The sequence below is a fragment of the Tursiops truncatus genome, chromosome X, assembly GCF_011762595.2.
Source record: "Tursiops truncatus isolate mTurTru1 chromosome X, mTurTru1.mat.Y, whole genome shotgun sequence".
NCBI classification, from domain to species: domain Eukaryota; kingdom Metazoa; phylum Chordata; class Mammalia; order Artiodactyla; family Delphinidae; genus Tursiops; species Tursiops truncatus.
In genome coordinates, this window is record NC_047055.1 from 38,429,335 (window position 1) to 38,454,107 (window position 24,773).

The following is a 24,773-nucleotide window of genomic DNA, read 5'->3' on the forward strand; positions in this document are numbered from 1 at the left end:
CAAACTGAAATGAAGAGATTACAAAAAGACTTTAAAAATGTAACAGGGGCTACCCTGCTGGCACAGTGGTTGAGAGTCCGCCTGCCAATGCAGGAGACACGGGTTCGTGCCCCGGTCCGGGAAGATCCCACATGCGTGGAGCGGCTGGGCCCGTGAGCCATGGCCGCTGAGCCTGCGCGTCCGGAGCCTGTGCTCTGCAACGGGAGAGGCCACAACAGTGAGAGGCCCACATACCACAAAAAAAAAAAAAGTAACAGAATATCCAAGGACAATTTCAAAAGGTGTAACATACACATTATTGGAATAGCAGAAGAAGAAAGGAGCAGAAGAAATATTTGAAGTAAGAATGGCTGAGAATTTCCCAAAATTAATGACAGACACCAGACCACAGATTCAGAATCCAAGCAAAGAACACAAAGTAGGATAAATACCAAACAAATACACCTAAGCATATCATGTTCAAACACAGAAAACTGTGAAGACCAAGAGAAAATCTTGAAAATGGCCAGAGAAAAACTCTCTACCTATAGAAGAACAAAGATAATAATTATACTGGATTTCTCATCAGAAACCATGCAAGCAAGAAGAGAGTAGAGTAAAATATTTAAAGTGATGAAAGGAAAAACACCCACCTAGAATTCTGTATCCAGGAAGAACAATCATTTAAAATTGGAAGAAAAATAGTTTATCAAACAAACAAAAACAGGGAATGTACAACAAACTAAATTAATATTGGATTATAACCCAAAGTATAGAATATCTATGAGTCAATATTGATAATAAAATGACTGAATGAATCAATAAATGGGGGAGAGGAGACAAATATCCCATGAAGAAGAATTCTAAATAGTTTATGTAGATGCTCCACCTCAAGGAAGGGAAGCATAACTCCTGACTTCTTAGTTTTGAGCTACTCTTAGTGACTTCTTTCCAAAGAGTACAGTATGGAAATACAGAAGAAAAAAAAAAAGTAATGTTGCAGTGTAGAAACCCAGCAAACACTGCCTCAGGTGATTGAAGCGAAGATCAATCATAAATCATGTTGATAGTATGTGTGTTTGATATGATGTGATAAAAATTGTACTTTTTCTCTGTAGTCTTCCTCCTAGTAATCCATAACCACAATATAACCATAGGAAAACGTCAGAAAAATTCTAGTAGTGGGGACTTCCCTGGTGGTCCAGCAGTTAAGAATCCACCTGCCAATACAGGGAACACTGGTTTGATCCCTGGTCCAGGAAGATCCCACGTACCGCGGAGCAACTAAGCCCGTGCGCCACAACTACTGAGCCCACGCTCTAGAGCCCGCAAGCTGCAACCACTGAGCCCACATGCCACAACTACTGAAGCCCGCGCTCTGTAGAGCTCATGCGCCACAACTACTGAGCCCATGTGCTGCAACTACTGAAGCCTGCATGCTCTAGGGCCTGCGTGCCACAACTACTGAGCCTAAGTGCTGCAACTACTGAAGCCCGCATGCCTAGAGCCTCTGCTTTGCAATGAGAGAAGCCGCCACAATGAGAAGCCCATGCACCACAACGAAGAATAGCCTCCCTCTCACCACAACTAGAGAAAGCCCACGTGCCGCAATGAAGACACAGCACAGCCAAAAAATAAATTAAAAAAAAATTCTAGTAGTGGAGCATCCTACAAAATACCCAACCAGTACTCCTCAAAAATGTCAAGATCTTTAAAAACAAGAAAAGCCTGAGAAACTGCCACAGCCAAAAGGAGACTAAAGACATATGAAAACTAAATGTACTATGATATCCTGGATGGGATCCTGGAACAGAAAAAGGACATTAGGGAAAAACTAAGGAAATCTAAATAAACTATGGAATTTAGTTAATAATAATGTATCAATATTAATTAATTTATTTAAAGAAACGTACCATAGTAATGTAAGATGTTAATTATAGGAGATATTGGGTGTGGGGTGTATGGGAACTCTTTGTACTACTCAGTTTTTCTATAATTCTAAAACTGTTCTAAAAAATGAAGTATTTTTAAAAAATTTAAACAGGTAGCTGCAGAAAATGCATACAGTATAATACCATATATATAAAGTTCAAAAAATACAAAACAACACTGTTTGTTGCAGAGGGATACCAGGAAGAGCTTCATCTCCTGTTATCACTTGGAGTTTCTGTTTTTCTCTTTCACAGAAATATTTATCTTGTTTTTGGGCCTAGCTGTATCTTTGTGTGTATCTTTGTATATATGAATATATACATATATATATATATGTTGTGGACATATACATACATACATACCCATGTGTATGTATGTATGTATGCATGTATGTGTGTATATTTTTGGAACAGAGAAGATGCATCCAAGCAAGAAGTGACCGAGCCACCTTGACCAGAAGTCCTCTTGATTTTTTAAAAAATGTTCATATCAAAGGGAATAATCTTAGTATGGATCTTTCCTACTTGGTGAGAAACTTGCAGTATTTTTCACATACCTCTCCCTTTCTCTGGTTATTTAATTTGGTGATGCTTTCATAATGAGTATTTCAGAGCCAAAACTCTGCATCACCTGAAATTACTTAAGTGAATCACAAGTCAGTTATTCTATGCCCTTGCCTTTAAGATATGAGTCTGGTTAAATGCTAAATATGTGAACATCCAGCTTCAAAGGCTTTGAGAAATAAAGAGTCTACTGCTTATTGCAATGTTTAATATATTTACTCATATGTTTCAATGGTAAGTCATTTAAGCAGGCTCTGTTTTCTAGCTCTTTGCTTTTGCTGCTCCTGTCTGAATTTTTCTCAAGTTTTTTTTAAGCTGTAGAGCATATAACTTATGCTAGCCAATGTGTCTCTTTTTTTCTCCTCCAGTGCAATAAAATGCACATAACCTGAGATCTACCTTTAACAAAATTTCAAGTGTACATTACAGTATTGTAAACTGTAGGCACAGTGTTGTACAGATCTCTAGAACTTTTCATCTTGCATGACTGAAATTTATACCCACTGAACAGCAACTCCCTATTTCCTGATCCTCCCAGGCCCTGGAAACTACCATTCTACTTTCTGCTTCAATGACTTTGACTACTGTAGATACCATATATAAGTGAAATTTTGCAGTGTTTGTTCTTCTGTGACTGGCTTATTTCACTTAGCATAGTGCCCTCGAATTTCATCCATGTTGTAGCATATGACAAGATTTCCTTCCTTTTTTCTAGCTAAATCATATTCCACTGTATGTATATACCACACTTTTTTATTCATTCATCTGTGGTGGACATTTAGGTTGCTTCCACCTCTTGGCTGTTGTGAATAGTGCTGCAGTAAACATGTGAGTTCTGATATCTCTTCAAGATTCTGATTTTAATTATTTGGATAAGTAACCAGAACTGGGATTCTTGGATCATATGGTAGTTCTATTTTTAATTTTTTGAGGAACCTCCATACTGTTCTCTGTAGGGACTGCACCATTTTCCATTCATACCAAAAGTGCACAAGGGTTCCAATTTATCCACATTCTCATCAACATTTATTTTCTGAATGTGTTCTTTGAAGAAATGCCTATTTAGGTCTTTTGCCCATTTTTTTCAAGTTGTCTTTTGCTGTGAGTTGTGGTAATTCCTTATATATTTTAGATATTAACCTCTAATCAGATATATGATTTCCAAATATTTCTCCCATTCCGTAGGTTGCCTTTTCACTTTACTGACTGTTTCCTTTGCTGTGCAGAAGTGTTTTAGTGATGTAGTCCCACTTTATTTTTGCTTTTGTTGCCTGTGTTTCTGCTGTAATACCTAAGAAATCATTGCCAAGGCCAGTGTCATGAGGATTTTCCCCTATATTGTCTTCTGGAAGTTTTAGAGTTTCAGGTCTTATGTTTAAATCTTTAATCCACTTTGAGTTGATTTTCGTGTATGATATAAATAAGAGGCCAATTTTATACTTTTGCATGTGGATATCAACTTTCCCAACGCCATTGGTTGAAGGGACTATCCTTTCCCCATTGTGTATTCTTGCCCCGCTTATTAATCAGTTGACTGTACATGTGTGGGTTTATTTCTGGGCTCTCTATTCTGTTCCATTAGTCTACATGTCTGTCTTTATGCCAGTATCATACTGTTTTGATTATTGTAGATTTGTAATATATTTTGAAATTAAGAAGTGTGAGGCCTCCCCAGTTTTGTTCTTACTTCTCAAGATTGCTCTGGCTATTTGGGGGTCTCTTCTGGTTCCTTATGAATTTTAGGATTGTTTTTCTATTTCTACAAAAAATAACATTGGGATTTTGATACGAATTGCATTAAATCTGTAGACCACTTTGGATAGTGTGGACATTTTAATAATATTGTCTTCTAGTCCATGAACATGGCACATCTTTGAGTTTATTTGTGTTGTCTTTAATTTCTTTGAGCAATGTTTTGTGATTTTCAATGTACAAGTCCTTCACTTCCTTGGTTAAGTTTTTCTTCAATTGAAGTATGTTTGACATACAAAAAAAGCTGTACATATTTAATGTATGCATCTTGGTGGGTTTGAAGATAAATATACAACATGAAGCCATCACCAGTACAATGCCCTAAACTTAACCATCACCTCCAGGAATTTCCTCCCTCCATTTTTTCTTTTGATAAGAATATTTAACATAAGATCTATCCTTTTAACAAATTTTTAAGTATCCAATACAGTATTGTTAACTATATATACTCTGCTGTACAATAGATCTGTAGGACTTACTCATCTTGTATAAGTGAAACTATATACCCTTTGATGAACACCTCCTCAATTACCCTTCCTCCTAGCCCCTGGTAAACACGATTCTATTCTCTGCTTCTATGAGTTTGACTATTTTAGATTCATGATATATGTGGGTCATGTAGTATTTGTTCTTCTGTTTCTGGTTTATTTCATTTAGCATGTCTTCCAAGTTCACCTACGTTGTAGCAAATGACAAGATTTTATTCGTTTTTAAGGCTGGGTAATACCTTGTTGTATTTGTACACCACATTTTCTTTTTATCCATTCATCTGTCAATAGACATTTAGGTTGTTTCCATGTCTTTGCTATTGTGAACAATGGTGCAGTGAACATGGGAATGCAGATATTTCTTCCAGATTCTGATTCCAGTTCTTTTAAATATATAGCCAGAATTGGGATTGCTGGATTATGTGGGTTCTATTTTTGATTTTTTAATGATCTTCCAACTGTTTTCCATTGTGGTTGTACAAATTTACATTTCCACCAACAGTGTACAAGGGTTAAAATTTTTCCACATCCTTACCAACACATCTTTTTTTTTTTTTTTGCTTTGCTTTTGAGTTTCAGGAATCCCTTATATATTTTAGATATTAACCTTTCATTAGATATATGATTTGAAAATACTTTCTCCCATTCTGTAGGTTGCTTTTTAACTTTGCTGATTGTTTCTTTTGCTGTGCATATTGGTTTGAATTGATGTAATGACACTTGTCTGTTTTTGCTTTTGTTGCTTGTGCTTTTTCACAGCATATCTAAGAAATTATTGCCAAGGCCAGGGTCAAGATTTTTCTGTTTTCTTCTAGGAGTTTTAGAGTTTCATGTCTTATTTTTAAGTCTTTACTTCCTTTTGAGTTGGGTTTTGTATAGGGTATAAGAGAAGCATCTAATTTCATTCTTTTGTACTGGATATCCAGTTTTCCAAACACCATTTATTAAAAAGGCTATCTTTTCCCCATTGTGTATTCTTGCCCTCCTTGTCTAAGATCAGTTTATGATAAATGTGTGGTTTATTTCTAGGCCCTCTATTCTATTCCATTGGTCAATATGTCTGTTTATTTTTATGCTAGTACCTTACTGTTTTGATTACTGTAGTTTGAAATCAGGATATGTGACACATCCTACTTTGTTCTTCTTCCTCAAGATTGCTCTGTTGATTTGGGGTCTCTTGTGGTTCCATATGAATTTTAGGACTTCTTTTATTTCCATAAAATTTGTAATTGGTTTTTTTTTTTTTTTTTTTTTTTTGGCTGTGTTGGGTCTTCTTTGCTGCGCACGGGCTTTCTCTAGTCGTGGCGAGCAGGGGCTACTCTTTGTTGTGGTGTGCAGGCTTCTCATTGTGGTGGCTTCTCGTGTTGCAGAGCATGGGCTCTAGGTGCTCGGGCTTCAGTAGTTGTGGTGCAAGGGCTCTAGAGTGCAGGCTCAGTAGTTGAGGCACACAGGCTTGTCACTCCGCAACATGTGGGATCTTCCCAGACCAGTGATCGAACCCGTGTCCCTTGCATTGGCGGGCGGATTATTAGCCACTGCACCACCAGAGAAGTCCCTGTCACTGGGATTTTGATAACAATTGCATTGAATCTGTAGATCACTATGAATAGTATGTACATTTCAACAATATTAATATTTCTAATCCATGAATATGCAATGTCTTTCCATTTATTTGTGTCTTTCAATTTTTTTTAAATGTTTGTTTTTTTTTTACTGAAGTATAATTTACAATGTTGTGTTAGTTTCTGGTGTACAGCAAAGTGATTCAGTTTTTTATACACACACACACACACACACACACACACACACACGTATACAGTTAGTCCCCTACATACAAACCTTCAAGTTGTGAACTTTCAGAGATGCAAACGTGTGTTCACATGTCCAGTCATGTAAGTTAGTTCACATGTCTGGCGTACATTGTCACATGCATGCATCCTCTACAAGTGATTATGTTTTTGTGTACTTTACAGTAGTGTATAGAGTACAGTAGTACAGTATCTTTATTTTAAGCCCAGGATGTCCGGAAGCAAGCATAAAAGCAGTGGTGATGTAGCTGGTACTGCTAAGAAGTGCCAAGTGATAACAATGGAAACAAAAGTGAAAATAACTTGAGAGAGTGGAGTGAGGCAAAACAATGGTAGATGTCACTCGTTCTTATAACATGAATCTTTCAACCATCAGCATGATTTTGGAGAACACGGACAAGATCATGTAACATGTGAAGTCTCCTGTGCCAATGATGTCAACAATAGTATCAAAGAAGTGTGGAAAAGTGATGGAGGAGATGGAGAAACTTCTCAGTGTGTGGATGCAGGATCAGCATCTGCGTCGAGTCCCACTCAACTTAATGCTGATTTAAGAGAAAGCTAAAAGCCTTTATGAAGACTTGAAGAAGAAACACGGCGAAGAATCCAAGGGCGCATCTTTTAATGCCAGCCGTGGCTGGTTTCATCAGTTCAAGGCTAGAGCCAACCTTCACAACATAAAAGTAAGTGGCGAGGCAATGAGTACAGATAACAGTAGCTGCCCGGGAATTTCCTGAAATGTTTCGAGAAATTATCGATAAAGGTATGTATTTACCCGAGCAGGTTTTTAATGTGGATGAGTCAGGACTGTACTGGAAGAGGAAGCCAGACCGAAGTTACATCAGTAAGGAGGAAAAGTTGATGCCAGGCTATAAAGCAGCAAAGGATAGGCTATCTCTGTTGTTTGGTGGCAGTGCTTCCAGCAATATGAAGCCGAAGCCTCGCTTAGTTTATCATTCAGAGAACCCAAGAGCCCTTAAAACATAGCCAAGGGCTCTCTTCCTATTGTGTGGAAGAGTAACCCCAAAGCCTGGGTTGCACAGCCATTTTCCAGAACTGGTTTTTCCACCAATTTATCCCGGAGGTAGAGAAATATTGCTTGGAGGAGGATGTTCCATTCAACATTCTTTTGCTGCTCAACAATGCTCCAAGCCAACCCCCATTCATGGACGACTTTCATCCCAACATCAAAGTACAGTAGTGCATATGCCACTGAATACTACATCGCTCATCGAACCTATGAACCAGGGAGTTATAACAACGTACAAGAAATATTATTTACATCACACTTTTCATCAGGCAGTAAAGGTGAGTGACAAATCAGGAACAACTTGGCGACAATTTTGGAAGGACTATGACATCTACAAGGCCACAAAGAAACATTGACTCTGCTTGGCGTGAGGTTATGGCCGTCACCATGAATGGGGTTTGGAAGAACCTTGGCCCACAGTTTGTTCACGGTTTTCGTGGATTTGAGAAGGTGGATGAGGAGTCCAAAGAGGCCTTCAGCAATGTAGTGACCCTCAACGAGCAGCTGGATGGAGCTAGATCTGCAAGAGGACGACTTCATTGAACTCCTTGCTGTGCAGCATGAGGAGCTTACTAATGAAGACCTGGTGGAATTGGAGGCCCAGAGAAAGGACGAAGAGAGACAAGAGGAAGAAGTAACTGAAGAACCGAAAAGATTCACGATGCAGGAAATGGCAAGGGGATTTTCTTTATTTAAGGAGGCATTGTTAGTTTTTGAGGCATAGGACCCAAACGTTGAAAGGTGCACAAAGGTTGCTGCAGCCGTTCAGAATGCAATCCAGTGCTACCGTGTCATCTATGATGAGAAGAAAAGAGCTACTACCCAGACATCACTAGATCATTTTTTTTAAGAGGGTAGATAGAATTGAGTCGAGCAAGGAACCAGAACCTGTGCCATCAACATCAGGCGTGAGTGAAATTGCAGCTTGCCCTCCATCTCCTGTTGCTGATGGTCCTTCAGCTCTACCATCTCCCACCTCCTCTCCCTCCTCCAGTCAGTAACTCTTCTTGCCTGTTCACTGGATGCCAGCCTCTGTATGCCAGCTGTTGTACTGTACTACTGTACTTTTCAAGGTACTGTACTGTAAGGTATAAAATGTTTTCTTAATTTTTTATGTTTGTTTTTTATGTATTATTTGTGTGAAAAGTATTATAAACTTATTACAGTACAGTACTAAACAGACAATTGTGTTAGTTGGGTACCTAGGCTAACTTTGTCAGACTTATGAACAAATTGGACTTAGAACACACTCTTGAAATGGAAGTCGTTCATATGTAGGGGACTTACTGTATATAATTTTTCAGATTATTTTCATTATAGTTTATTACAAGTTATTGAATATAGTTCCCTGTGCTATAGAGTAGGATCTTGTTGTTTATCTGTTTTATATATAGTAGCTTCTATCTGCTAATCCCAAACTCCTAGTTTATCCCTCCTCCCTGCCTTTCCTCTTTGGTAACCATAAGTTTGTTTTCTATGTCTGTGAGTCTATTTCTGTTCTGTAAATAAGTTCATTTTTATCATATTTTAGATTCCACATATAAGTGATGTCATATGATATTTGTCTTTGTCTGACTTTCTTCACTTAGTATGACAATCTCTAGGTCCGTCCATGTTGCAGCAAATGTCATTATTTCATTCTGTTTTGTGGCTAGGTAGTATTCCATTGTATATATATACCACATCTTTTTCCATTAATCTGTTGACGTATATTTAGGTTGCTTCCATTTCTTGGCTATTGTAAATAGTGCTGTTATGAACACTGAGGTGCATGTATCTTTTTAAATTAGAGTTTTCTCCAGGTATATGCCCTGGAATGGGATTGCCCGATCATATGGCAACTCTGTTTTTAGTTTTTTAAGGAACCTTCATACTGTTCTCCATAATGGTTACACCAACATACATTCCCACCAACAGAGTAAGAGGGTTTCCTTTTCTCCACACCCTCTCCAGCATTTATTATTTGTAGACTTTTTGATGATGGCCATCCCAACTGGTGTGAAGTGATACATCATTTTAGTTTTGATTTGCATTTCTCCAATAATTAGCGATGTTGAGCATCTTTTCATGTGCTTATTGGTCATCTGTATGTCTTCTTTGGTGAAATGTCTATTTAGGTCTTCTGCCTATTTTTGATTAGGTTGTTTGTTTTTTTGTTATTGAGTTTTATGAGCTGTGTGTATATTTTGAAAAGAAGCCCTTGTCAATTGCATCATTTGCAAATATTTTCTCCCAGTACGTAGGTTGTCTTTTAGTTTTGTTCATGGTTTCCTTTGCTGTGTGAAAGCTGATAAGTTTGATTAGGTCCCATTTGTTTATTTTTGCTTTTATTTCTATTGCCTTGGGAGACTGACCTAAGAAAACATTGGTATGATTTATGTCAGAGAATCTTTTGCCTGTGTTCTCTTTTAGGTGTTTTATGGTATCCTGTCTTATATGTAAGTCTTTAAGCCATTTTGAGTTTATTTTTGTGTATGGCATGAGGCAGTTTTCTAACTTTATTGATTTACATGCAGTTGTCCAGCTTTCCCAACACCACTTGCTGAAGAGACTGTCTTTTCTCCATGGTATATTCTTGCCTCCTTTGTCAAAGATTAATTGATTGTAGATGTGTGTGTTTATTTCTGGGCTCTCTGTTCTGTTACATTAATCTATATGTCTGTTTTTGTGCCAGTACCACGCAGTTTTGATTACTGTAGCTTTGTAATTGTCTGAAGTCCGGGAGGGTTATGCCTCCTGCTTTGTTCTTTTTCCTCAGGATTGCTTTGTCAATTCTGGGTCTTTTATAGTTTCTTATAAATTTTAGAATTATTTGTTCTAGTCTGTGGAAAATGGCATGGGTAATTTGATAGGGATCACATTAAATCTGTAGATTGCTTGAGGTAGTATGGCCATTTTAACAATATTAATTCTTCCAATCCAAGAGCGTGGTATATCTTTACATTTCTTGAAATCATCTTCTGTTTCCTTTATCAGTGTTTTATAGATCTCAGCATATAAGTGTTTCATCTACTTGGTCAGGTTTATTCCTAAGTATTTGATTTTTTTGATGCAATTTTTATTTATTTATTTTTTATTGAAGTGAGTTACAATGTTGTGTTAAATACTGCTGTACAGCAAAGTGACATATATATATATATATATATACACATACACACACACATCCTTTTTCATACTCTTTTCCATTATGGTTTATCACAGGATATCAAATACAGTGGGATAGGATATTTGCTATACAGTAGGACCTTGTTTATCTGTAGCTTTATCCTTTTTTTTTTTTTTTACAAAGGAACTGTTTATTAACTAACATGTAATTCTACTAACTTTCTATGTCTCATGGTCATAACCACTGTCAGGATGTTGTTAAGGCCACTGTGTCCCCTTTATGAGATCCATAAGAAGAAACTGCTGACTCGTCTTTTTTTTCTTTAAAACATCTTTATTGGAGTATAATTGCTTTACAATGTTGTGTTAGTTTCTGCTGTATAACAAAGTGAATCAGCTATGTGTATACATATATCCCCATATCCCCTCCCTCTTGCGTCTCCCTCCCACCCTCCCTATCCCACCCCTCTGGTGGTCACAAAGCACCGAGCTGATCTCCCTGTGCTATGCAGCTGCTTCCCACTAGCTATCTGTTTTACATTTGGTAGTGTATTTATGTCCATGCCACTCTTTCACTTCATCCCAGCTTACCCATCCCCCTCCCTGTGTCCTCAAGTCCATTCTCTACATCTGTGTCTTTATTCCTGTCCTGCCCCTAGATTCATCAGAACCTTTTTTTTTTAGATTCCATATATACGTGTTAGCATACGGTATTTGTTTTTCTCTTTCTGACTTACTTCACTCTGTATGACAGACTCTAGGTCCATCCACCTCACTACAAATAGCTCAATTTAGTTTCTTTTTATGGCTAATATTCCATTGTGTATATGTGCCACATCTTCTTTATCCATTCATCTGTTGATGGACACTTAGATTGCTTCCATGTCCTGGCTATTGTAAATAGTGCTGCAGTGAACATTGTAGTACATGACTCTTTTTGAATTATGGTTTTCTCAGGGTATATGCTCAGTAATGGGATTGCTGGGTCATACAGCAGTTCTGTTTTTACTTTTTTAAGGAACCTCCATACTGTTCTCCCTAGTGGCTGTATCAGTTTACATTCCCACCAACAGTGCAAGAGTGTTCCCTTTTCTCCACACCCTCTCCAGCATTTATTGTTTGTAGATTTTTTGATGATGGCCATTCTGACTGGTGTGAGGTGATACGTCATTGTAGTTTTGATTTGCATTTCTCTAATGATTAGTGATGTTGATGATGTAATTTTTAAAGGGATTTTTTTAAACTTTCCCTTTCTGATATTTCATTGTTAGTATAAAGAAATTCAACAGATTTCTATATGTTAATCTTGTATCCTGTTACCTTGCTGAATTTGCTTATCAGTTCTAGTAGTTTTTGTATGGAGTCTTTAGGGTTTTCTATATATAGTATAATGTCATCTGCATATAATGACAATTTTACCTCTTCCCTTCCAATTTTGATACCTTTTGTTTCTTTTTACTGTCTGATTTCTGTGGCTAGGACTTCCAGTCCTATGTTGAATAGAAGTGGTGAAAGTGGTCATCATTGTCTTGTTCCAGATTTTAGTAGGAAGGCTTTTCACTGTTAAGTATTATGTTGACTGTGGGTTTGTCATAAATAGCTTTTCTTATGTTGAGATATGTTCGCTCTGTACCCACTTTGATAAGAGTTTTTATCATGAATGGATGTTGAATTTTATCAAATGCTTTTTCTGCATCTGTTGAGATGATCGTGTGTTTTTTGTCTTTTCTTTTGTTGATGTGGTGTATCACATTGATTAATTTGCATATGTTGAACCATCCTTGTGACCCTGAGATGAATCCAACTTGATCATGGTGTATGATCCTTTTTATGTGTTGTTGGATTTGGTTTGCTAATATTTTGTTGAGAATTTTTTGCATCTATGTTCATCAAAGATACTGGCCTGTAATTTTCTTTTATGGTAGTGTCTTTGTCTGGATTTGGTATCAGGATGATGGTGTCTTCATAGAATGACTTTGGTAGTGTTCCCTACTCTTCAGTCTTTTGGAAGAGTTTGAGAAGGATTGATATAAGTTCTTCTTTGTATGTTTGGTAGAATTCCCCAGTGAAGACAACCAGTCCTGGACTTTTTTTTTGCAGAGAGTTTTTTTAAATTACAGATTCTATTTCACTTCTAGTGATTTGTCTGTTCAAACTATCTATTTATTTTTGATTCAGGTTTGGTGGACAAGTTTCTAGAAACTTGTCCGTTTCTTCTAGGTTGTCCAATCTGTTGGCATATAATTGTTTATAGTATTCTCTTATGGTTTTTTTGTATTTCTGCAGTATCAGTTGTGATTTCTCCTCATTTATTTGGGTTCTCTCTCTTTTCTCATTGAGCCTGACCAGAGGTTTGTCAGTTTTGTTTACATTTTCAAAAAAACAGCTCTTGGCTTATTGATTTTTTTCTCTTGTTTTTTGATATCTATTTCATTTATTTCCTCCCTGATCTTTATTATTTCCTTCCTTCTGCTGACTTTAGGTTTTGTTTGTTCTTCTTTTTCTAATTCTTTTAGGTGGTAGGTTAGGTTGTTTATTTGAGATTTTTCTTGTTTTTGAGGAAGGGATTTATCACTACGAAGTTCCCTCTTTGGACTGCTTTTGCTGCATTCCATAGATTTTGTATGGTTGTGTTTTCATTGTCTTTTGTCTCAAGGTATTTTTTAACTTCCTCTTCGATTTCATTGTTTTTGACCTATTGCTTTTTTAGTAGCATGTTTCATCTCCATGTAATCATTTTTTTTCTCGTTTCTCTTTCTGTGGTTGATTTCTAGTTTCATGCTGTTGTGGTCAGAAAAGATGCTTGAAATAATCCCTGGCCTCTTAAATTTGTTGAGGCTTGTTTTGTGTCCTAGTATGTGGTCTGTCCTAGAGAATGTTCCAGTGTGCACTTGAAAAGAATGTGTATTCTGGTTGTTGTTGTTGTTTTGTTTGCTTTGGTGGTTTTTGTTTTTGTTTTTGTTGGATGCAATGTCCTGAAAATATCAATTAAGTCTGTCTGTTCTGTTGTGTCATTTTGTTGCCTTATTGATTTTCTGTCTGGAATATCTGTCCATTGATGTCTTTTGAGATGATTTGTGATTTTTATCCTTCATTCTGTTAATGTGTTGTATCTTATTGACTGATTTTCATATGTTGAACCATCCTTGCATCACAGGGATAAATCCCATTTGGTCATGATGTGTGATCCTTTAAATGTGCTTTTGAATTCAGTTTACTAGTTTTCTGTTAAGGATTTTTGCATCTGTATTCATCAGGGATATTGGCCTGTAGTTTTCTTTTCTTGTAATGTCTTTTTCTGCTTTTGGTCAGGGTAATGATAGCCTCATAGAATTAGTTTGGGAGTGTTTCCTCCTCTTCAGTTTTTTGAAAGTGTTTGAGGAGGATTGGTATTAATTCTTCTTTAAATGTTAGGTAGAATTCACCTGTGAAGCCATCTGGTCCTGAGCTTTTCTTTGTTGATTACTGAATCAATTTTATTGCTAGTTATATATCTATTCAGATTTTCTATTTCTTCATGATTTTGTCTTGGTAGGTTTTATGTTTCTAGGAATTTATCCTTTTTTCTAGGTTATCCAATTTGTTGGCATATAATTATCAGAGTAGTCTCTCATAATTCTTTTTTATTTCTGTGGCATCCATTGTAGTGACTCCTCTTTCACAGCTAATTTTATTTGAGTCTTCTTTTTTTTCTTAGCCTAACTAAAGGTAGTCAATTTTGTTGATCTTTTTAAAAAACAGCTCTTAGTTTGGTTGATTTTTTTCTATGATTTTTCTAATCTCTATTTCATTTATTTCTGTTCTAATCTTTATTATTTCCCTCTGATAACTTTGAGCTTAGTTTATTCTGTTTTTTCTAGTTCCTTGAAGTATAGAGTTAAGTTGTTTGAGAGCTTTCTCCTCTTTTAATTTAGGCACTTAATGCTATAAAATTCCCTCTTAGCATTGATCTTGCTGCGTCCAATCAATTTTGGTATATTATGGTTTCATATTCATTTGTCTCAAGGTATTTTCTAATTTCCCTTTTGATTTCTTCTTTGACCCATTAGTTGTTCTAGAGTATTTTTGTTTAGTTTCCACAAATTTGTGAATTTTCTAGTTTTTCTTCTGCTATTGAAAGTGAGGTATTGAGATCTCCTAGTAATACTGTGTTGCTTTCTGTTTCTTCCTTCAGTTTTCTCAATGTTTGCTTCATATATTTAGGTGCTCTGATGTTGGATGTATATATATTTATAGTAGTTATATCTTCCTGGTGAAATTGACCTTTTTATCGTTATATAATATCCTTTTTTGTTTCCTTTGAAAGTTTTTTACTTAAAGTCTATTTTATCTTATATAAGCATGGCCAACCCTGCTCTTTTTTGGTTACAACTTGCATGGAATTTATTTTTCTATCCTTTCATTTTCAGCCTATGTATGGCCTTAAATCTAAAGTGAGTTTCTTGCAGACAGCACATAGTCAGATCTTGGTTTTTCTTTGTTCAGCCACTCTATGTCTTTGATTAGGGAGTTTAATCCATTTATAGGTAAAGTAATTATTGATAGGGAGGACTTACTATTGCCATTTATTCGTTGTTTTCTGTATTGTAGCTCTTTTGTTGCTCTTTTTCTTTCTTGAGGTCCTCCTTTGTATTTCAGTGAATTTTTGGTAGTGAAGTGCTTTTTTCCTTTCTCATTTTCTTTTGTGTATCCTCTATAGGTATTTTCTTTATAATTACAATGGAACTTACCCAAAACATCTTATAACAATCTATTTTAAGCCGATAAGACCTAAGTTCAATCACACTTAAGAGCTCTTTTTTGTTTTCTTGAATATTTCTTTTTTTAATAGCATCCCATTCATAATAGATAGAATATTTTCTCTTATTTCTCTGAGGGTATTAGTGATGGCTTTTTGAAGTGTTTTTTTTTTTTTCGTCCTTGCATAGTTTCTGTTTTCTCCCATTTGCTTTCATTTCTTTGTTTGCTCTGTTCTCTTTCACATTAGAGGCTTTTCTCAGATGCCTGATAATCTGTGCTCATATTTATGAGTAGGGGCCAAAAACAGATTGGAAGCTCTGAGCAAATGAGTGATCCTTATTGACTTTGAGCTTCACTTAAAGTCATCTGGCTTGTCCATTTCTTGGGGAAATTCCACATCCAAAATCAGCATTTTTAGATCTTTCTTCTTGGGGTAATCAGATTCCCCAGAGAAGACTTCAGAACTCTTGCATGGGAGGGTACCACCAGCATTGTGGGAGCCTAATGGGAGGAAGTGTTTGGGGTATCCTCATCATTCAGAATGCATTATTTCTCTTAATCTCCTAGTTTTTAGGAACAGTATTCTCATCCTCAACTGTATCTAGCTCTCCCTGTGTTCAGAGAATGAACCTCCAGTATTCACCAAGATTGGGAGTGGTCTTTACCCAGTAGCATATTATAGGGGAGGTGTTTAAAGATCTAATCTATTTTTAAAGAGTTTTCAACCTACCCACCTTATCTTAACCCCAGCTCTTTACATCCATTTCCAGAGACACCTGAATATATCAGTTCCTAAAATGTTTGAGGATTCTTAGGTGTAGATTGGGTTAGTTCCTGGCTTTCCCCACTGCTGGTTTAAGATTCAGCTTTCTTGAGTACACTCGTTCAGTTATTTTCCAGCTTCCAGAATATTGTTGCTATTGCCTCCTTTCCTTGTTCTTCCTTACCTTGTCAGTTTGTATTAAAAAAAAAAGTCTCTATAGTTTTTGGAGAGTTTTCTGGAGGGATTGAAATTAGATGCATGTGTTCAATCCACCATCTTTATCTGAAACTAACTAATTCCTACCACAATTAAATAGTTGCCTTACCTCCCTAATGTGTTATTTCTGGTGATCCTTGGTTTATATTAGGTGTTATACCTGAAGAACCTTAGCCCTCGGGTGACCGAAAGAGATCTTGTCTCATTATTCGCTCGGTTCCAGGAGAAGAAAGGACCTCCAATTCAATTCCGAATGATGACTGGACGAATGAGGGGGCAGGCTTTTATCACTTTTCCCAGTAAGTAGTTTCATCTGGATAATTACTCAGTTGTAGCATAAGTTCATTAGTGACTACTTGTCCCCTCTCTTGTTTAGGTATAGCACTTTGATTTCTCTACAGCACATGAGAAGTATGTGCTTGGCCAAGCACATGGGAGGAAGGGAAGAGAACTAAGGAAAACATGTTTTTAATTTTTCTCTACTTTCCCTTCTGTGCTTCCTCTCCTCCTTTGACAGTGCACGGCCACTTTATACCTTTGTCCTCACTTTTCCTCAGTCTTGGCACTTCTACTCACGCCATCAAAATTTACTTTCCCTTTGCTGAAAATAGTATTTCTAGTCCAAGTTATAATTATGTTAATTATTAATATATTGGTATTCTGATCAGAACACTTGTACTTGCATTATGCCCTATTCCTTTAGGACTAAGAGACTGCAAGATATTATGCTATTATGCTATATTATGCTAATGCATTACTAATTCATAATTAACTAGTAGGTGATATATTCTTTTAACTATTGTTTGCATCTTAATACATGATTTCAGTATCCTAAGCCAAAGGGAGAAATAATACAGGCATATCTCAGAGATATTACAGATTCGGTTCCAGACCACTGCAATAAAGTGAATATCCCAGTGAAGCAAGTCACATGAATATTTTGGTTTCCTAGCACATGTAAAAGTTATGTTTGTACTATACTGTAGTCTATTAAGTGTGCAGTAGCATTTTGTCTAAAAAAACAATGTACATAACTTAAAAATACTTTCTTGGTAAAAAATGCTAGCCATCATCTGACAGTGCAAGGTTGCTAGAAACCTTAAATTTGAGGGAAAAAACTGCAATATCTGCAAAGCATAATAAAGCAAAGTGCAGTTAAAAAGTTATACCTGTATAGGAATTTCAGTTCCTATGACAGACCAGACTTTCTTTTTTTGGTGGAGGCTGGGTAGGAGCTGTGCCTTTTATTATCCCTAAAGTATCATCATTTATATACAGCCTAGTAATCTATTTAAAGGGAAGTGCTTTTATACATGAGCAGTGCCAAACTCCTCTGCATTCTTTTCATACAGCATTGTACCATCTTTCCTATCTCATTGAAGGTTTGTGGATCCTCAACGCTAGTGATTTTTAGTCTTTTCAAGTGTGAGAACCCTTTTTAAACTTATAAAATTACTTCATGCACCCCCACCTAATATGATCTATTAATTGAAAACATATGTAATAAAAAGGCTTTATACACTAAGTACTTCTAAATAAATAACCATTTTAGTAATTATACATGCATTTGAAAATTTGTAGTGCATACATATATGAGACATAAATTGGTTCAATCTAAAAACATTGCTTGTCCACTTATGATTTCACAGACTCTAGGCAGTAATTCCATTCCTTCCTAATTTCCCACATCCAGGCTCTGAGGCCCATAAATCAAATCCTCCTGCTATATGCTATATACTCTTACACCTCAAGCTTCCATATGCCTGCAAGCATTCTTAAACTTACTTATCCTAATGAGGGCTCCTACAACCACTCTCTGATCAAAAGGAAAAAGTAGCAAAATGTCCTCAATACCATGATAACTTCTTTTATTTGTCTTCCCCATTTTGAAAATGATTTCATTCTTACAGTACCTATAATCTGTTATCTAAGATAGAGGTTTGTGTATTATTAGTTATAGCTTAACCCTCTTTAACACACTGTCTGTATCCTTGTTTCTTTACCTATATCATTGAATTAGGAGAAGCTCTCAAACATCCATTTTAAGATTTTATTGTTGTTATTCTTAGCCATTAGTTTAATCTTGCTGAGTTATTACAAATTTGAGATTGTAGAAAACCCAATAAAATCAAATAATTACGTGGCCTTATAGCCTACACTGAACTCCAAGGCAAAACAACATAAACTAGACTTGGAATAAAATCGATTAAGCCACATATAAACTGATGTTTTTTCTTTCTCTTTTAGATGCAGAAATAGCATGGCAAGCATTGCGTCTAGTAAATGGATATAAACTACGTGGGAAAATATTGGTGATAGAATTTGGAAAGAACAAAAAGCAGCAGTCAGATCTCCAGGCTGCTTCTCTAATATCATCTACTACAGATAATACTACAGAAATCAGTGGCAGCTAGAAGACATAAAGATTGTGAGTCCCAGGAGGTCTTTCTTGCATCAGAATCTAAGATCTAGGATTTGTATATAGATAGCAATTTATTTGGAATTGAAGAAGAGAAGCTAACTGAGGGAGAGAAAACTGAATTAAAATCCCTTTCAGCTTTTGGAAAGAATTGGTAGAAAACATTTTCTATAATCAAACACTCTCTGGGATAGACAATATAATGAGTATGGAGGATAGGGAATAAAGAGTATCATTTTCTCAGGATAAATTACAGTAGATTACTTCCAAGGGTTTTTTTTTAATCATTATAATTTATATGAGGTCTTAAATATTTGTCCCTTGAGATAACATTCTTTCAAGACTGGCTCCTATATATACAAAACTAAAAAATGAATTAAGTGTTGAAATATTTATTTATAGAGCCCATTTGTCCCTAAATTTATTTTCCTAGTAAATAAATGACCAAGACTCCAGGCCTAAACATCAGCAAATGCTCTTGAATGAGACCTATCAGCAGTAACAGTAGGTAGTTTTCATAAGTTAGTCAACATATTTAATGGACATTTCCCTATTAAGTTATCACTGTCTTCAAATAGCTTTATATTTTTTCTAATGAAAGAATTTAGATCAAAACATTAATGTTCTCATAGTCATTTAAGCTAGCTACCATTGAGTAATGATTGAATTAAAAGCAATAAACATTGAATCATTGTCTATTACATGTTAGAGATTAGATATATTAATTTTAGAAGAGGAACATACTAGCAAAGAATAACTAAAGAGGGGTAGAAATAAAGAGCTCTCTAGAAGAGAGACAGCCTACCCCAAATCCCCCAGTTGTTTGTTTGTAGTTGCTGGAGAATAGAAAGATGATATGATATAGAGGAAGTAGTACAAACTTTGGAGTCAGACCTGTTTGAACTTCACAGCCATACTTACCACTCTGTGACTTTGGCAAGTCACTTAATCTGAGCCTCAGTTTTCTCATCTATAAAAATGACGATAATAATACTACTTACCTCATTGGGTTGTGATGTTTAATGGGATAATTGTATCCAGGTTGAAGATCAGAAAGAAAAAATAATGAAAATTTAATGGGGTAAAGAACCATTAAGCACTCCAACATACTTGTAATGGGAATATCAGAGAAAGAAAGGAGCAGAAAAAATATTCCAATAAATAATGGCTGTAAAATCCCAAATTTGATGAGAAACATTATCTACACATCTGAGAAATCTCAATGAACCCCAATTAGGATAAATAAGAAGAAATCAACAAACATACCATAATAAGAATGCTAAAACCCAAAGACAAAGAGAAACTTTTAAAAGCAACATGAGACAACTGAAGCAACTTACAAGGGAACCTCAATAAGAGTAATAGATGACTTCTCATCAGAAACAATGGAGGTGGCAGTGGGAAAACATATTCAAGTGCTGAAAGAAAAAGACTGTCAATATAGAATCCTATATTCAATAAAGCTGTTTTTCAAAAATGAAGATGAGATAAAGACATTCCCACATAGTCAAAAACTGAGAGACTATGTTGCTGTCAGGCCTGACTTACAGGAAATGTTAAAGGAAGTTCTTCAGGTGGAAAGCAAGTGACCTCAGACGGTAATTTGAATCTACACATCCAAAAAATTAGCATAGGTAAAGGTAATTATGTAATTATAAAAGACAGTCAAAATACATTTTTCCTTTCTTGATTTAAAAAGCTATTTTATAAGACAATATGTATATAGTTGCATTGTTGGATCTATAACATATAAAACTGTAATATATTTACCAATAACAAGACAAAGGAAGTGGGTGGAAACAAAGCTGTATTGGATTAAAGAAATGACTCTAAAATGGTAACTCAAATCCATAGGAACAAATGAAGAAAATAAGAAATGGGAAATAAGGTTAATATTAAAAAGTTGTAAATATATACTTGTTCTTTCTTTCAGCTTCTTTAAAAGACATAAAATTATATTAAGTAATAATTATAATGATGTATTGTTGGGTTTGTAATATAGAAATAATAATAACAATAATACCACAAAAAGTGAGAAAAGGAGTAGGTTTATATAGCAATAAGGTTTTTATATCTCATTGGAATTTAGTTAGTATATAGCTGAAGCCAATTAAGTTAAGATGTGTATGGTAAACCCTAGAGCAACCACTAAAGAAATAACTAAAAATATATAGTGAAAATATTAAAGACGTTTAAATGTTTTATTAGAAAACATTCAAAGCAAAAGAAAGCAAAAAGAGGAATGGAGGGCTTCCCTGGTGGTGCAGTGGTTGAGAGTCTGCCTGCCGATGCAGGGGACACGGGTTCGTGCCCCGGTCTGGGAAGATCCCATATGCCACGGAGCAGCTGGGCCCATGAGCCATGGCCGCTGAGCCTGCGCGTCCGGAGCCTGTGCTCCGCAGCAGGAGAGGCCACAACAGTTAGAGGCCCACGTACCACAAAAAACAAACAAACAAACAAACAAAAAAGAATGGAGAAACAAAAGCTTGAGACATATAGAAAAGAAACCGTAAAATGGCAGTCGTAAGTCCACCTATGTTAATAATAAATATGAATGGATTAAACAATCCAATCAAAAGGCAGAGATCATCAAACTGGAAAAAAAAAAGACTTACCTCTATGCTTTTTATTGGATTCACACTTTAGATTCAAAGATACAGACTGAAGGTTAAAGGATAGAGAGAAATATCAGGCAAATGGCAACTATAAGAAAGCTGGAGTGGCTATACTATTATCTAAAGTCTATTTAAAATGGACTTTAAAACAAAAAATGTCACTATAGATAAAGAGTGACATCTTATATTGATAAAAGTCAATCCATCAGAAAGATATAACAATTAGAAACATATTAAGCTAACAACAGAGTACCAAAATACATGAATCAAAAACTGAAATGTGGCTTCCCTGGTGGCGCAGTGGTTGAGAGTCCGCCTGCCGATGCAGGGGACACGGGTTTGTGCCCTGGTCCAGAAGGATCCCACATGCCACGGAGCAGCTGGGCCCGTGAACCATGGCTGCTGAGCCTGTGCATCCAGAGCCTGTGCTCCGAAATGGGAGAGGCCACAGCAGTGAGGGGCCCACGTACCACACACACAAAAAAAAACCTGAAATGAATGGAGAAATGTAAAAGTATACAATAAGAGTTGGGGAATTACGTACCCCATTTTCAATAAGATCTAGACAGAAGATGAACAAGGGAATAAAAGACTTGAACAATGCTATAAATCAACTAGACCTTAAAGAGACTTATGGAACACTTCACCTAACAAGAGCAGAATACACATTCTTCTCAAGTGCACATGAAACATCTCCAGGATAGACCATATCACATACCATAAAACAAACAGCAATAAATTAAAGTGGATTAAAACTATGCAAAGTATGTTCTCTGACCACATGGAATGAAGTTAGAAATCAGTAACAGAAAGTTAGGAAACACAAATATGAATTAGACACACTTTTAAATGACCAGTGGGTTAAGGAAGGAATTACAAGATTAATTTGAGATGCGTGAAAATGAACACACAAAATGCCAAAACTTCTGGGATACACCTAAAGCAGTGCTTAGAGAGAAATGTATAAGTACAAATGCCTATAATTTAAAAGAAGAAAGATAACATATCAGTAACCTCACTTTACACCTTAAGACACTGGAAAAAGAGACTAACTAGAAAAAGCAGAAGGAAGGAAATAAGAGATAAATGTATAGAGAATAAAAAGTCAACAAAACCAAAAGTTGGTTCTGTATAAAGACCAACAAAAGTGATAAACCTTTCAGTAGGTTGACCAGGAAATAAAGGAGATTCAACTTACTAGGATCAGAAATGAAGGCGGGAACATTGCTACCAACCTTATAAAAATTTAAAACAAAAATTATGAAGGAACACCATGAACAATTTTATGCCAATAAATTAGGTAACTTACTTGAAATACAAAAATTCCTAAAAATACATGAATTACTGAAACCAATTGTTGGGGGGGGGGGGACAAAGAAAATCTGAAGATAACCTGTAACAAGTAAAGTGGTTAATTAGTAATTTTTTAAAATACCCATAAAGAAAAGCATAGGCTCAAATGGATTCTTAGATTAATTCTCACAAACATTAAAGAAGAATTAATACAAGTTCTTCACAAACTCTTCCAAAAAGTAGAAAAGGAGGGAACTCTTCTGATATATGCTACAACGTGGAAGAACCCTGAAAACATGCTAAATGAAAGAAGCCACTCCAAAAGGCTATATATTATATGATTCTAAATATACAGTGACAGAAAGTAGATTAGTGGTTGCTTAGGGCTTCAGGTAATAGCTGAAGTGTATGGAGTTTCTTTAGAACTTGATGAAAATGTTCTAAAATTGTGGTGATGATTGTACAACTCTGAATATACTACAAATCATGAATTGTACACTTTAAATGGGTGAATTTTATCTTACCTGAATTATATTTTAATAAAGTCACACACACGTACAAATACTGGTTATAACCTAAATGTCCATCAGTATGAGAATGGATAAATTATGGCACAACCATTTAGTGGAATACTATACAGGCATTAAAATAATGGATATATCTATTAATGCATTCTGACCTGTATGATGTCCAGGATTTTGTAATAAGTTAAAAAGTTATATATATATATGTGTGTGTGTGTGTGTGTGTGTGTGTGTATACATATATGTACACACACACACATATATATATGTATATATATATAATACTTTTTTATAAACAAAAGCATTTGTGTATGTATGGTATATGTATATATAGATATTTCTGAATAAACTTAGGAAAAAGCTGGGAAATACACATACCAAACTGTAAACCTTTTAGAGGTGGGATTGGATAGGCTGAAAGGGGACTTGCTTTATAAAATTTTTCAAGTGTGATTTGGGCTGATTTTTACTTTTTTCAGTATTTTTTTAAATAAAGAAAATTTTAATATTCTACCAGTGACTTGGCTTCCAGAATATTTGTCAGGCCTGCTCTGAGGATATCATCTAACTATACTCAGGACAAACATCTATTCCTTTGATATACTGCTCACTTAGGATTAACTCCAATTTTAAATATAGTTTAAAGGACAAGAAGTAAGTTATACTGGTATAACCTCTTGCACATGTTACCCAGGAGCATACTTCTAAGCTGGACTTTTCAGAAGAAACTTCTTCCTGTTGGGTATAAAATCTCACCTCTGCCCTTTACTAGACCTGCAGACCATTAACAATAGAGGAAAATAAAAATGGAGGATGTCCCTCAACTGGTGCATAGATAAACTGTGATATATATCCATACAATGGAATACTACTCAGCAATAAAAACTATTATGAACTATGATACATGCAACAACTTGGATGAATCTCAAATGCATTTTGCTAAGTAAAAGAGGCCAAACTCAAAAGGCTACTTACTGATAGATTCCATTTATATAACATTCTGGAAAGGATGAAACTATGGGAACAGAACAAATCAGTGGGTGACGGGTTAAAAATGAGAGACTGATTACAAAAAGGTAGCATAGGAATTTGTTTTATAATGGAAATTATCTGTATCTTGATTATAATTACATGAGTGTATGCATTTGTCAAAACTACTAGAATTGTACACCAAAAAGGATGAATTTTACTGTATGTAAATGTTTAAATAAATGTAACTTATAATGGAAGAAAGAAGTTTCTCAAAGTCATTTCCATAAAGTATTGTTCCTATTCTGTGGTCTTTTGATCACTATTGAAGACTTAAAGTCACTTGGCTACTATTCCTTATTTTCTGTCCACAGGTCAGCAGAAATCATCAGTTTAAAAAAATCTATATACACATATACACACTAACCCACCATAAAAAAAATCAAAAGACAAACTGGAAAATAATTTGCCACACACAGGAGCTAATTTCCTTAATATAGAATGCATATAGTTTTCTTAATATACAAAAGTCAAGAATCCAACTAAAAAGTGGGTAAATGAAAATTTATAGAGAAAC

The 24,773-nt window shown here is 35.6% G+C and overlaps 1 protein-coding gene across 5 annotated transcripts in view; it reads left to right on the top strand.

Moving 5' to 3' along the window:
• The window catches only part of RBM41 (RNA binding motif protein 41), a 65,542-nt gene extending 41,079 nt beyond the window's left edge, over positions 1 to 24,463 (top strand). For 3 of the 5 annotated variants that reach the window (XM_033849448.2, XM_033849446.2, XM_033849447.2), the window contains 3 exons: positions 2,325 to 2,438; positions 16,528 to 16,675; positions 18,624 to 24,463. In XM_033849448.2, the coding sequence (XP_033705339.1) occupies positions 2,325 to 2,438; positions 16,528 to 16,675; positions 18,624 to 18,790 (429 nt within the window). In that variant the 3' untranslated portion in view covers positions 18,791 to 24,463. The remainder of the gene's footprint in view (positions 1 to 2,324; positions 2,439 to 16,527; positions 16,676 to 18,623) is intronic. The other 2 variants (XM_019949562.3, XM_019949563.3) reach the window with 1 other exon arrangement.
• Positions 24,464 to 24,773: the final 310 nt, after the last annotated feature.